This window comes from Syngnathoides biaculeatus, chromosome 10 (assembly GCF_019802595.1).
Source record: "Syngnathoides biaculeatus isolate LvHL_M chromosome 10, ASM1980259v1, whole genome shotgun sequence".
In the NCBI taxonomy this organism is placed as follows: domain Eukaryota; kingdom Metazoa; phylum Chordata; class Actinopteri; order Syngnathiformes; family Syngnathidae; genus Syngnathoides; species Syngnathoides biaculeatus.
This window is the reverse complement of record NC_084649.1, coordinates 18,757,758-18,771,153: the sequence shown is the minus strand read 5'-3', so window position 1 is coordinate 18,771,153 and position 13,396 is coordinate 18,757,758. Positions and strand designations below refer to the sequence as shown.

General features: G+C 39.3%; 1 protein-coding gene across 1 annotated transcript; it reads left to right on the top strand.

Moving 5' to 3' along the window:
- Nucleotides 1-487: 487 nt before the first annotated feature.
- Nucleotides 488-13,388, top strand: eif4enif1 (eukaryotic translation initiation factor 4E nuclear import factor 1). Its single transcript, XM_061833978.1, has 18 exons — nt 488-961; nt 1,090-1,163; nt 3,672-3,799; nt 4,640-4,917; nt 5,183-5,381; nt 5,451-5,605; nt 6,231-6,369; nt 6,507-6,680; nt 6,991-7,262; nt 7,741-7,815; nt 7,954-8,140; nt 8,680-8,768; nt 8,945-9,081; nt 9,779-9,860; nt 9,938-10,061; nt 10,141-10,457; nt 10,577-10,745; nt 12,356-13,388. Exons 1-18 carry the CDS (start codon nt 860-862, stop codon nt 12,541-12,543), a joined length of 2,889 nt encoding a protein of 962 aa, XP_061689962.1. The 5' UTR covers nt 488-859; the 3' UTR covers nt 12,544-13,388.
- The last annotated feature ends 8 nt before the right edge of the window (nt 13,389-13,396 follow it).

Sequence of the window (13,396 nt, the reverse complement as noted above, 5' to 3'; positions counted from 1 at the left end):
AACTTATTTTTCAAGCAGTTAGGTGCAATATTTTTTTCACCTGAAATAAATTTTAGTTGAAACATTTAGGATGACTTTGCATTGTTTTACCACAGTGGTAAGTTTCAAGCTGTACATGATGCATTCAATAAGTTAGCTGTGATAGGCTCCAGCACTCCTGTGACCCTTGTGAGGACAAGTGTCTTGGAAAGTGGATGAATTGAGTTTTGATGAACGCTTGGACCTACTACTCTACTCAATTTGAATGTTGGTTATTATGCTTGTAATTGCATTTTTTTTTTTTTTTTTTAAATGAAGGTGTTTCTTGGTATAAAAACTTTGAACCAATATATCTGGGAACTAAATGTATTTTTTTTTTTCTTTTTTTGGATTTTAATCCAGGACCATTCAGAGCTTTGTTAACACAGCAGTGATTTTTAAATCGATTCTTTGTTTGACCCAGAGAAGCCCATTGTAGACCTTTTTAGGGCTAGCATGATATGGTTCAGTTTCCTGGTACCAGGAAGACTTGAGCAGCAGCAGCAGCGTACTGGACCGGTTTGAGCTGTTACATTGTTTTTGTAGTTCAGACTTGTAAAATACCTGTTAGAATGGTCGGGTTTACTGAAAATAAATTCAAACCAGTTTTTTTCTTTGGACAGATAGATCTTTGACGATGGAGATGTCCTCCCCCCGCCCTCTCTCCAATAATCTTATTATGCATTGAACCATAAGTATATTCTCCATTGGTTCATGCCTGCATTCACATTTTCACTTGGTGATTGGATGCAGCCTGTTTGTCTTATTTTCCTTTTAAAAATATCCAAACTTTCATTTTTCCCAGCGGAGTCATTGCTTGGATTAAAGCTGTGTTTCTGCCATGGACGGTGAAGCTTCTGTTGAAGAGAAGAATGGCGGAGATGCTGCTCCGGACAAAGTTAAGAAAGAACCAGCAGCAACAACGCCACACAGATATACCAAGGTGATGGAGGGTGTAGTTTTCATTTTTGATTCCTTAAAGTGTAGTAATATCCACCAGCATGCCCTTGACGCTAGTGAGGAGAAGCGGAACGGAAGATGAATATTTAATTTGTATCTGTCAACATTTAGGAGGAGCTTCTTAACATAAAAGAGCTACCAATCTCCAATGAAAGGCCAGCCTGTCTTTCACAGAAATATGACAGGTAAGAACATATTGCGGGATGCACGTTGTCTATTGGAGTGTAAATGATGTAGTTTTTTGGAATAATGGGGAGCGAGATGGAACATGTATTGACCGCTTCATAGTTGAAGAGCTCTGGTTTTCAGTTAGGGGTCCTTCTCTGGAGAATGAAAAATGTTTATCCATGTACTCTAGCTCGTGTGCTCCAGCTAAGCCATGTGCCTGAATATGATAATGAATTTAATATGGATAGGGATATATGGTTATTAAAAAATATATATCGGAAATTGATTTCACAGCACCTTAAGACATCATTCCTGGTATTTTGGAAATTGAATGGGACTGATTTGGACTATTGACTTGTTTGCTGACATATTTTGGCCTCTGGCTTGCCTGTGCTCAAGTGTGCCATTAAACTGCTTTTCTCTGGTCGTTTCTGGAAATCTGTCCGTGAGCAAGCCGTTCTGCATTTTGCCAAACCTCAACATCACAATTGCTTTTTTTTTTTATTTTTTTATTTTTTTTTTTAAATGTTGCTGCACTGGTTGGACAAGTCTAATTTGCGTACTGTAACTTTGTAGCAATCCCTAGTTGTGTGGTAGTCATGGTATTGATGGCCATCTTTTGCATTTGCTAGGGACCGAAAGGCCAACTTCCATCCCCAAGCTCAAGGGTAATTTGAACCAAAATTTAACAAATAGAAATTGGTGCTTAAAAACGGGTCCCCTTCAGGATGTGCTTGAGCTTTGAAAAGAAAATAAATTACATGGAGGCAGGTCGTGTGAGTTGGGAGGTCACTACGGCACGTTGATTTTCTTCTCTGCCAAGAACTGTCTGATGCTAAGTGCATTGTGAGCGGGTGAGTTGTCATGGTTTGAAACGGCCACCTGTTGTCTCTTGCCTTTTCTCGTACTGGACAAAGGAAACTGCAGAATGTCTTTTTAGACATCCTGGTTGATTCTTTCGGCAATGCAGAATGGGAAAATATGTAGTTTGGGTTTTAATCTACAGTCTGTGACACCAGTCTTGGATGTTTTTTTTTTTTTCTTTTTTTTTTTCCCTGGAACACCTTGGATGTCTCCGAAACAAAGAAAGCACCCCTATATCAGCCCTAAGAGTCAACTATTTAGTTGTACTTTGGCAGATTACACCATGAACTGCTCGCTAGCCAATCAGACAAAAAACATTTGTACTCTCATTCACACCTTCGGGCAATTTAGTCTTCAGTTGAACCACATTTATGTTTTTGGGATGTGGGAGGAAACTGGAGTCCCTGGGTGAGGGGGGTTGGGGGACACACGCAGGCATGGTGTGAACATACGAACTCTGCACAGTTGAGGCCAGTCACCTCCATGCCATCTCCACTTTCACAACATTCCTTAAGTAAAATTGGGGGAAAAAAAAACAATGTAACTGACGTTCTGTCTCTGGGTCGTTTTGGGCAACCTGCTGCTCGTTGATATGCTTGTGACCTCTGCTCCATATAATTATACTGAGTCCTTTTCCCATATGTTGCCTTTATCTGTCAGTCAAGTAGTTTTTTTTCTTTTTAAATGTGTGTGTGTGTATATATATATATATATATATATATATATATATATATGTATTATATATATGTATGTATATATATATATGTATATGTTATATATGTATATGTATATGATATATGTATATATATAATATATATGTATATATATGTGTATATTATATATATATATATATATATATGTGTATATATATATTCTATATATGTATATATGTTATATGTATATATGTATATATATATGTATATATATATGTTATATATATGTATATATATATATATGTATATATATATGTATTATATATATGTATATGTTATATATATACTATATATATATGTATGTATATATGTATGTATATAGTCTATTATATATATATATATATATATATGTATGTATATATGTTGTATATATATATGTATATATATGATGTATCTAGATATGTATATGTATATGGAATGTACTATATGTGTATAATATATATATGTATATTATATATATGTAATATCTATATGTATATTTATATGTATATATATCATGTATAGTATATATGTATATGTATTGTATATGTATGTATATGTGTATTATTATGCTATATGTATATGTATGTATGTTTGTATATTGTGTATATGTGTGTATATGTATATATGTATATGTGTATATGTATGTATATGTGTGTTGTATATGTGTATATGTATGTGTATGGTATATGTATATGTCTATTGTATGTGTATATGTCTATGTGTTATGTATGTGTTATGTGTATAGTGTATGTGATGTATATGTGTCTATATATGTATGTATCTGTGTATATGTGTATAGTATATATGTATGTGTATGTATATGTGTCTCTGTGTCTATATATATGTATGTATGTATATGTGTATATGGTGTCTATATTATATGTATGTGTATGTTGTGGTGTGTGTGTGTCTGTGTATGTATGTATATATTATATGTGTATTTTTTTCCCAAATGTCTTGATATAGTGATGGCGTCTGGGACCCTGAAAAGTGGCACGCTTCGCTGTATCCCACATCGGGGCGTAATTCTCCAATGGAAAGCTTTAAGAAGGAATATTTGGAGGATAGAGTTCCACTGAAACGAAGGATCCCAGGTAATGACTACAGGAAGCTCGAATCATTAATTTTCACGCTTGGAGCTCTTTTTACAACTTATTTCCTGCTTTGAAAAGTTCACTTTACCCTGCCAGCAGTGTTTGCTCTTAGTGGTATGTCATTCCTGACGAGCACTTTTTCACCCCAAGTAAATAATTTGAAAGTTGTTTTGAAATGAACCACAGCAAATCAATCCTGTTATCAAGATGAATTTTTGAAGACCCTAATGTAATGGATTAGGAAATGTTCTAAATTTGTAATCGGTTTGGTAGCTCCTGAAAATAGACACAGAATCTGAATGGTGATGTCGTGTTACCCTCGGAAAATTCCCCACTTATGCACTTTTGTTTGCATCAGCCATTGTCTTGATCAATCGTGACTTGCATTTGGCCAGTGGGGATAATTGTGCAGGTAACGGTCAGCCTGTGGACACGGACTTTGTGTTGCTGTAGCACCTTGTCATGCAAAAGTGTTGCAATGACCATGTGGGATGTATTCAACCACTGCAGGTTTTAAGAAGATACATTTTCACTGCTTTATCATTTAAGACTGTTGAATGATGCGAGACCTGAGATGACGCAGCATTCATTTTTCCAGGTTGTGGTCTTTGATTGACGGTTAATATGGGTTTAGGTTCTGTGCAGTCAGTGAACACACCCACAGCATTTGAGAATGGGGAGACTGGCTCGATTTGTCAAGATTATGATTCCTCCTTGTATTTACTTGGTTGTTTTTCCTAATAATCCTAATCTGGCAGTGCTAATAAAATCCTATGGTCTGTCAAATTTACAAAAGATATGGATTATGGAATAAAGTCTGTCCGCTGCATTTTTATTCAGATCCTCGTGAGAGGTTAAAGGATGACGACCTGGATGTTATCCTGAGCCCGCAGCGTCGCAGCTTCGGAGGTGGATGCCAAGGCAACGCTGCGCCCACACTTCACCATTCCCGACCCATGAGCCCACTTGAAAATAAGGAGAATGAGACTCTCCGTTTAGGAGGGACGCGAAGAATTGGAAGTGGTCGCATCATTTCTGCACGGGCCTTTGAGAGAGAAGCCCGGCTTGAGAAGGAGAGGGAACGGGATGTCAGAGACTTCAAAGACAAAAGATTCAGGGTTGGTTCTCAGTAATTAATTCTAAATCAGGCTCACTGAGATTTACCAGTCAGTATTATTAAATGCATTGAGGTTAAATTGTGATTTAGATTGGTCAAATAGATTTCTGCATATTTTTTTTTTTTTTTTTTAGACATTGTAAATCTAGCATTAGCAGCAGAAACTAAAAATACCCCCTCCTACTCTTTTCTCACTTCAGCAATCAAGTAACTTTGCCTATGCAGTCCTGTAATGTTTGATCTTTGGTATTCTTTGTCCCGTGCAGAGAGATTTTGGAGATAAACGGGTATTTAGTGAACGGAGAAGGAATGACTCTTATGCAGAGGAGGAGCCCGAGTGGTTCTCTGGTGGTCCTACGAGCCAGTCGGAGACGATTGAGCTAATTGGATTTGATGATAAAATACTGGAAGATGACAGACGGAGGTCCAGGCGCTCAAGGAAGAGGACGGAGTCTGTGAAAGAAGGCAAGTTTATTTAAAAAAAAAAAAAAAAAAAAGATACATAAAATTTGTTGCATTTATGTCAATCTGTAGAGTGTAATGGTCAGATAGAGGAGCAAAATGTGAGTCTGCGATCTACAGCCGATCAGGAAGTTCCCCACCCTGATGTCCTGCCAGAGCAGTCTACTGGTGATTTTGACTTCAATGAATTTTTCAATCTGGAAAAGACCATGCCAGGATTGGCGTCTGTAAGTACTGGGGGTGCACGGAGGTGTTCTGAGGTCGAAAGGTGTTGTCACAAATGGGTGTCTTTGTTTACAAGAACACTTATTCAAGTCAAAGATTAACAATGTTTTCACGTCATCTCTCAATTACACTTTCTGATTCTTCCTCTGGCTTATAGTATCTATCCATGATAAATGATACCAAACACAACTGCTAGATAACCTTAACTGCTGGGACTTGGTGTAAGATGGTCACATAATCACATTTCTATTTTTTTTTTTTTTGCTTCTCATGAAGACTTTTGCATGAGATGCAAGAGTTCTCTTTATTTCAAATTTATGCCCATCATGACAGCTACGTCTCATTCACAAATTGACCAACTAGGTTTATTAGTGAGGAACCAAAATGGAGATTTATTTATTTTTTAAATTTTAAAAAGGGTTTTTGGACCTTACATTGTGAGTTGTTTTTTGATGTACTGGACAGTTGTCTTGGTCTTCTGGCACACTTTGTGCTAATTGAATCAAATGGTGGAAAGCGGCCTAAATGTAAGTGCCACTTATGTGCTCACACCCTTTGCCTCTGTATTCATGATTGTTTTTTTTTTTTTTTTTTTCCCGCGGTCACAGTCTCTCTTTGTCTTTTTAGATGATAGAGGATGTTTTAGGGGAAGGCCCTGTATCAGCAAGCCGCTTCAGTCAATGGTTCTCCAGTAACTTGAGCCCTTCAGGCAGCCGCTCCAGCAGTCTGAGGTCCACTCCCCACGAGGAACTGGAAAAACTAGCAGGTTAGTTTTTTTTTTTTTTTTTTTTTTTTTTTTAAATTAACCCCCCCCCCACACCAAGTGCTGAAAAGTCAAGTTTCTACTAAATCTTGCAACTTTTTTTTTTTTTTTTTTTTTTTTTTTTGCCCCTCCTGCTGAAGGGCTTGAAGCCCTTGGCACACCCTCTGGCCAAGTTCCTGCACCATTCTTCACACCCATTCAATCGGAGTGCAAAGAGAAGGTGGACATACTGGAGCTGCTGCACAAGGCCAAAGTAGACCTGAAGCCTCTTCTCTCCAACCTTTCGCTCAACAAGGCTCGCCTACGGGAAAACAGTGAGTGTCACTTCAAAGTTTGACCAAATGGTACATTTTTGTAGTCATTGAAACAGTTTTTTTTTAATAGAATAGCAGATTCCGATTTTTGCATTTGTTTTTCCTTTGTAGTCAAATGTTTAAGATTTTTCCGGTGTCAGTCAGATTGAATATGAATGTGTATATAATTTTTAAAAGCTATTCAACTCAAAATGCAGTACTGTAAACTGAATTATTAAAAAATTCTCATTCACAACTGCCAGGTGGTCTATCAAGTTGACTGTGTTGAATATTTGCTAAAATTACTTAAATGACATTATTCCAACTGCAGCTCATTCTGGAGCAGTACTGTCCCTGGAGGAGGTGGAGGGTGGAATGAAGGGCATGAAACTGGGCTCAGAACCACAAATGCAAAAGGTAGTGCCTCCACAGAGAGGGAATGGGACTCCCTTCATGGCTGAGCACTTAGAAGAGGCTTTAACGGGTGGTCCGAGTGCTCGTCCACGGTCGCGTGACACAGACATGTCAGCCTTTAATAAACTGGTTAGCAGCATGAAGGCAAGTGGAACTCTGCCAACTCTCCCTAAAACCAACTCAAACAATGTAAGTATTTCTCTTTTTAAAAGTTTGTACTAGACTAACAAGTGGGAGCCTAATTGTTAGAGATGCCAAAACATTGTTTAGAAACATTAATTTCATCAGTGATGATGGGCATAAATTTGCTTTTCAGCCTAAATTTTTATGGTGTGAACTGTGAACACTGTGCGCTTAATGCAAGTGAAGCTTGTGCTATTTGGGACTATAAATCGAATATTTTTCATTTTGACTTTGACAATTTGCTTCCCAGACCAGGTTCATTCTGTGTTGCAAAAGAAACACTTGGATTCACCCACCCCCTCCCTGGGTGTCCAGTGTTGCAGTGTGATTTAGCAAAGTAACTTCACTTCCTCAAACATTTGGCAAGACTCATGCCATTTGTTATGCCTCAAGCTTCACATTGCATGATGCTCATTGATATTTTGATGAGCAAACGGGATCCATTGCACAGTCCTAAATTCCATCTCCTTGTTTATAATTTCAGCAACCTTTAGACCAATCTATGGTGGCACTGACTGAAGTTCCAATGCCTCCTCAGCAACCGAAAAATATATTCCAGGTAAAGATTTTTCATAAGAATCCGTAGTAATGTTTGTATGCTGGAAAATATTATCCACCACACATTTTTGCTATGAGCAAAACCTTGTAGTTTTGGTAAATTTCCTGGAATTTTTTTTTTTTTTTTTTGGCAACATAGGAACTCTTAGGAGGGCCTGCTCGTAGTCGCTCCCCAGGGCTACTCGGGAACCTTTTGAGCAACTCTGAGGTCTCCCTTGCGCCCAACTCTGTACATGGCCTGCTGCACAAGGGTCCCTCGCCACCGCTCTTCCCTCAGAGGTCACTCTCACCAGACTACTTTAACAGTCACTTGCAACATTCAGCAGGTAATACCAAAAGGTTTGAATATCTAGTTTTTTGAACGACTTGTGAAACCAGTCATTTTTTAAAAATGGTTTAAAGGTCTTTTGTTTAATTTTCATTATCTTTTAAGTCTATCGGGTTTGGGTTGAAAGTGTCCTATTTCAAGCTATTCTAGTTGTTTTCCAGCTTCCCTAATTAGAATATAGAAAACCGCTTGGCTCTGATTTGTCCATATGGCGTCTGCTAATGTGTAAAAGGTTGGAGTGGTCAAGTGTTCATAGCAACATTGTGTCCTTTAATGTCTTTTTGTTCATACTGGACGCAAAATGAGTTCTTCTGCATCATTTGTACACACAAAATTCACATTATGCTCCTCTGACATTTTTCTGGGATGCCGCCTTGTGTGCTAAATGTTTTTAAAGCTCTCAGGAGGAAAAGAAGGCTTGAAAGAGATTTCCTGTGTAGATGGTTAACTATCTTTTAGTTTTAGTTAAGTTTACGAGGTATGCTCAGAAAAAAGCTGTTTGTTACTTTATATTTCTTCCTCTCTTGTTGCCACAAGGCTTTCCTGTTGGTGCTCAGCCCATGATAGGGGAACCGTATGGTGATGTTCATAGGTCTATGAGCCCAGCGTCTGCACCCCAGCACCAGGTAGCATGATGAGTTGCTTAATCGTGTGGGTTTTTTTTTTTTTGTTTTTTTGCGTGATAGTGTACCACCCATTGAATGGATTTAGTCTCAGAACATTTTTCTTTTGGGGTGGTGAAGGTTAATTCACAGTAGATAGAGTAGTAGTAATTTATTCAAACTGTTTTACTGTTTGCCAGATGAGGCCGCTCTCAATTCCTGTGAACCGCGCAGATCTCGAAGCCTTAGCATTTCAACAGGACCTTGCACTGCATGCCCATCACCAGTTCCCATCTGGCTACAACAGGATACAACAGGACAAATCTTTTCGAAATCGGTGAGTTTCTCATTTAGCTTTAAAGTGAACAAAACAGCGGTACCTCCTTTTTTTTGGCAGATTTTTCTCCCCCCAACCCCCTCACCCCGATTATGAGCAACAATTTAGGATACAAGCATGTGTTATGGTTACAGCAAACCTCACAAAGTAGTAGTTTGGCAAGTGGTAAATAAGTCTTTACAAACGTGGCAAACTGCCTGCTCAAAGTTTAGTACCACTCAATTTGAATTTAACAAAATAAAATAAAAATGCATTAACTTTGCCCCACGAAAAGCTTAATCCGAACAAAAATTGCGATAGACAAGGCAACAGAGCTAGCATTCATGTTCCAGTAGTGAATCTTAACATTTTCACTCAAACAGGAGTGACACTTGTGGGCTTTTTATTATTATTTTTTTAAAATCTACTGCAAAACAACTAACATTATTACAGTGCAGTTGGTCTTGTATTTATTGGGGGGGGGGGGACTTCTTGGTAGTACAGTATATATATTTTTTGAAGTCACTTCCCCTCATGGCAATTATAATCATCTATTACTGATTTTTGCCATTCAGTCCAGTCCCTGTTCCTTACGAATAGTTGGGCTCTACTGTATTATGTGACCAAGGTGTACACACCAGAACGAGGAGCACTATGGTCATTGAATTATGGTGTGCAGTTTAATTCAATTGGTTTTTCTTTGCCGCGCTTGTTTCAGTCCACAGCGTGTTAACCGCTCCCCCGGTCCAGGCCCCCAGCTTGCTGGAAGAAACTCACCAGGCGGTGCTGTCACCAGTATGGTAAGTGTAGTCTTTTATCCTCACTGCCCTCAATTATTGTCCCACAGAACCAAAGTATTTTTCCCCTCTTACAACAGTTGTCTCCATCATTTACACCTACGTCAGTTATCCGCAAAATGTATGCAACAAAAGAGAAAAGCAAAGATGATCCATCAAGTCGATCAGAGACCAAAGATGACTCAACTGCACACACTCAAGATGGTACAAAGCCTTTATTTGACTTGAAAGTTCTGAGTCTAAATTAGAGATTAAAGTTGGACATTTGCGTTTGTGATTACAGAGAACAACTCCCCTACCTTACACATGGAAGCGATTGAAGGGAATGGCACCCAGTCTGGTGGCGTAAAGTCCAGCTCTAAGTCCTTGCCAAGTAAAGACCAGGAGCGTCTCAGGCCACATTCTACCGGACATCATACAGCTACCACAGCACCGCCAGGACCGCTCTCAACTTTCCCACGTTCTGTCTACCCAGTACCGCTGCTTTCCCACGTACCAATGGTGCGCCCTCCTCCACAGCTCCACCCTAATGTGGTTCAACGAATGTTTGCACAGGGAATCCAACCCCAGCAGCTTGGTCCAGCCCTGGTCCAAGCAGGTAAGTTTTCCCGACACAACCTTTTTTTTTTTTTTTTTTTTTCTTAACATGTTAGGTAAACTCATTCTGAATGGTAGATCACATTTGGAAAAGCCTGAGTCTTGCCCTTGTCATTCTCAGGTTATACCCGCAACATGTTGACCTATCACAACTTCAAGGCTTGCCCCCTGCAATTCTGGGCCAAACACTGTACCCGCTGAGTGCATCATCTGGGCATCCGCTTCTACCTCCCAGAGCAAACAGTCAGATGCAACTTGCAATGATGCAGCAGCAACTTCAACAGCGACAAAGCAAGTACAATTTGACATTAGAAATTCGTATTAGCGTAGCGTGCATAGCCAGTGCCACCGTAGATTGGTCTAAGTGATGCTGTGTGTGTGGTCACAATGTGAAAATAGAAAACACAGATTCATGCAGATAAGGAGTCAATTTGTCCTTTTTTTTTTTTTTTTTTTTTTTTTTTTTCAAATTGGAAGGATTTTAGATGTGGTGTGAAACCTTTTGCCCCTTCCTAATTTTTCTTTCAAACTTATTCAAACAAAAATCAAAACCAGCATGGCCTTGTGTGGAAAAAGTGCACCCCCAGCCCCCAAAATAAAATTGTGGTTTATCATACCAGAGTAAAACTTCTTGTCCAGCCATGCCCAGACCTAAAACTGCCACACCTGTCAATCAAGAAATCTCTTAAATAGGACCTGCCTAACAAAGCAATGTAGACTAAAAGAGTCTCAAAATCTGGACATCATGCAGAGTTTCCTATGAGAAACTAATTTAGATCTGTGTGGAAAAGTTTATGAAGCCATTTTTCAGGGTTTAGGACTCCAGCAAACCACAGTGAGAGGCAGTTATCCACAAATGATAAACGGTGCTAAACCTTCCCAGGAGTGGCCGGCCAGTCAAACTTAACCCAAGATCGCAGCGACAACTCATCCAAGAGGTCACAAAAGACCCTACAACAACATCATCCAGAGATCTAGAAACCTCACTTGACTCTGTTAAGGTCAGTGTTCATAACTCCGCCGTAAAAGAGTGGGCAAAAATGCCTGCATGGGAGAGTTCGTGAGGGGGGGCGGGGAATGAACTCAATTTTACTAAAAGACTATCATCCCAAAGACTTTTCCTAAAGCACTCTGTGTTTTGAGAGGTTTAACTTTTTGTTCAGGTCTGTGTCCCATTGATCTGGTGTAAAATGTGGTGGTGGTAATTTGATGGTCTGGGGTTATTTTTTCTGCTTCAGGACCTAGAATTGCTGTAATCAATCGAACCATGGATTCTGTTGTCTACCAAAAAATCCTGGAGGAAAATATTTGTGCTCAAAATGAAACTGGTTCTGCAGCAGGAAATAGTCCAACACATTAGCAAAGAAAAACTTTAGTGGCATAGTCAAAATCCTGGGCTGAATCCTTTTGAGATGCTGTGGCATGTCTTTTAAAAAGTTAGTTCATGCGTGAAAATCCAATTTGACTGAATTATAATTAAAAAGCAAAATGAGTGAACAAAAATGCTCCACAGTGCTGTAAGACTCCTCACAACTTAGTGTAAATGCTTGATTGCTCTTGCTACTGCTAAGGGTGGCCCTAACAGTTATTAGTTTTAGGGGGCAGTTCCACACAGGGCTATTTGGATTATTTTTTTTTTCTTTTTTTAATGGGTTGTGTGGTGTGTAGGAAACTTTAAGTGTGACAAATATGCAAAAGAAATCAGGAAAGGGGGGGGGGGGGGGGGGCAAACTCTTCAGCCCACTCTCTGCCACTTTTGAAGCCTAGCAAGTTGGTCGTCATAGTAAAGTACATTTTCCCAAAGGATCAGCACTTGCTGAAGTCTAAGTGGCTTTATTTTATGCTGGGCGTGTTCTCGCACTGTCAGTGTTTTGTTTTTAAACATTGTTCTCCTCTCTCAGTACATCACAGCAGCCCAGGTCCACAGTCTCAGAGTCAAGGCCTTCACCGGATGAATGGACCCCAGCAACACGATAGAAGTCCCCCTCCAGGCCTGGCCAAGTGGTTTGGATCCGACGTGCTGGATCAACAACTCCCCTCCATGCCGGCCAAGGTCATAAGTGTAGATGAATTGGAGTTCCGGCCTTGAAGGACTTAACGCTGAGGTGGACGGAAAAAATATATTTTCCCCTTTCTCTTCCCGATTGATTGCATTTAAATGTGAACTTTAATTTGAAGCCACAGCACACACCTGGACAGTATTTTTTTGACTCCAACCTCAGTGAAAGCTCTTACAGAATATATAAACTGGGCATTGGAGATTTGTTTACTGCAGCTGTTTTTTTTGTTTTTTTTCCTCTCCCCCTGGGGGGCGGGGGGGGGGTCCCTTCTTTTTGTATTAGACTCGAAGTAAATTTGGGAGTAAGTTATGTATATTCATGATTGTACAGATGGGAACTTACCGTTAGTCCCCTGTATATAGCGATTGTTTTTCTAGGTATAGGGGAGGGTGAAACTTATCATGAAGTTTAAATGCTGTTAGTCACTAAAAGCGTGTAGCACTCTTTTGTAGACTTTAGATTTCCTCGACTGCACTGAGAGCTACAGCAAGCGAAGGAGGGGTGGTTGCTTGTGTTGTCTTTGCTTGCCGGTGGCTCGCTTCTGTAGATGTGACAAGCAGGATCATTACAAGACTGCTCCAAGGGACTGCTGGTTGTGCCTTCTGTGTATTTTTTTTTTTTTTTTTTCCCCTTTTGTTTTCCTTTGGAAATGTATCCTCTCCCATCCAAGCTGCCACAAGAGGCACTCAGAATTTCTGGAAGTGTCTGGATTTTTTTTTTTTGTGTGCTATTAAGTTATAAAGCACAAATACAATAAATTGGTGACAAACAAGTAGTATTTATAGTATTTTTGTACAGTATACCTTCACCATTGACAGGAAAATGTATAAATATGCAGGAGAGGTGTGATTTTTTTTTTTTTTTTTTTAAACACCTTTTTGC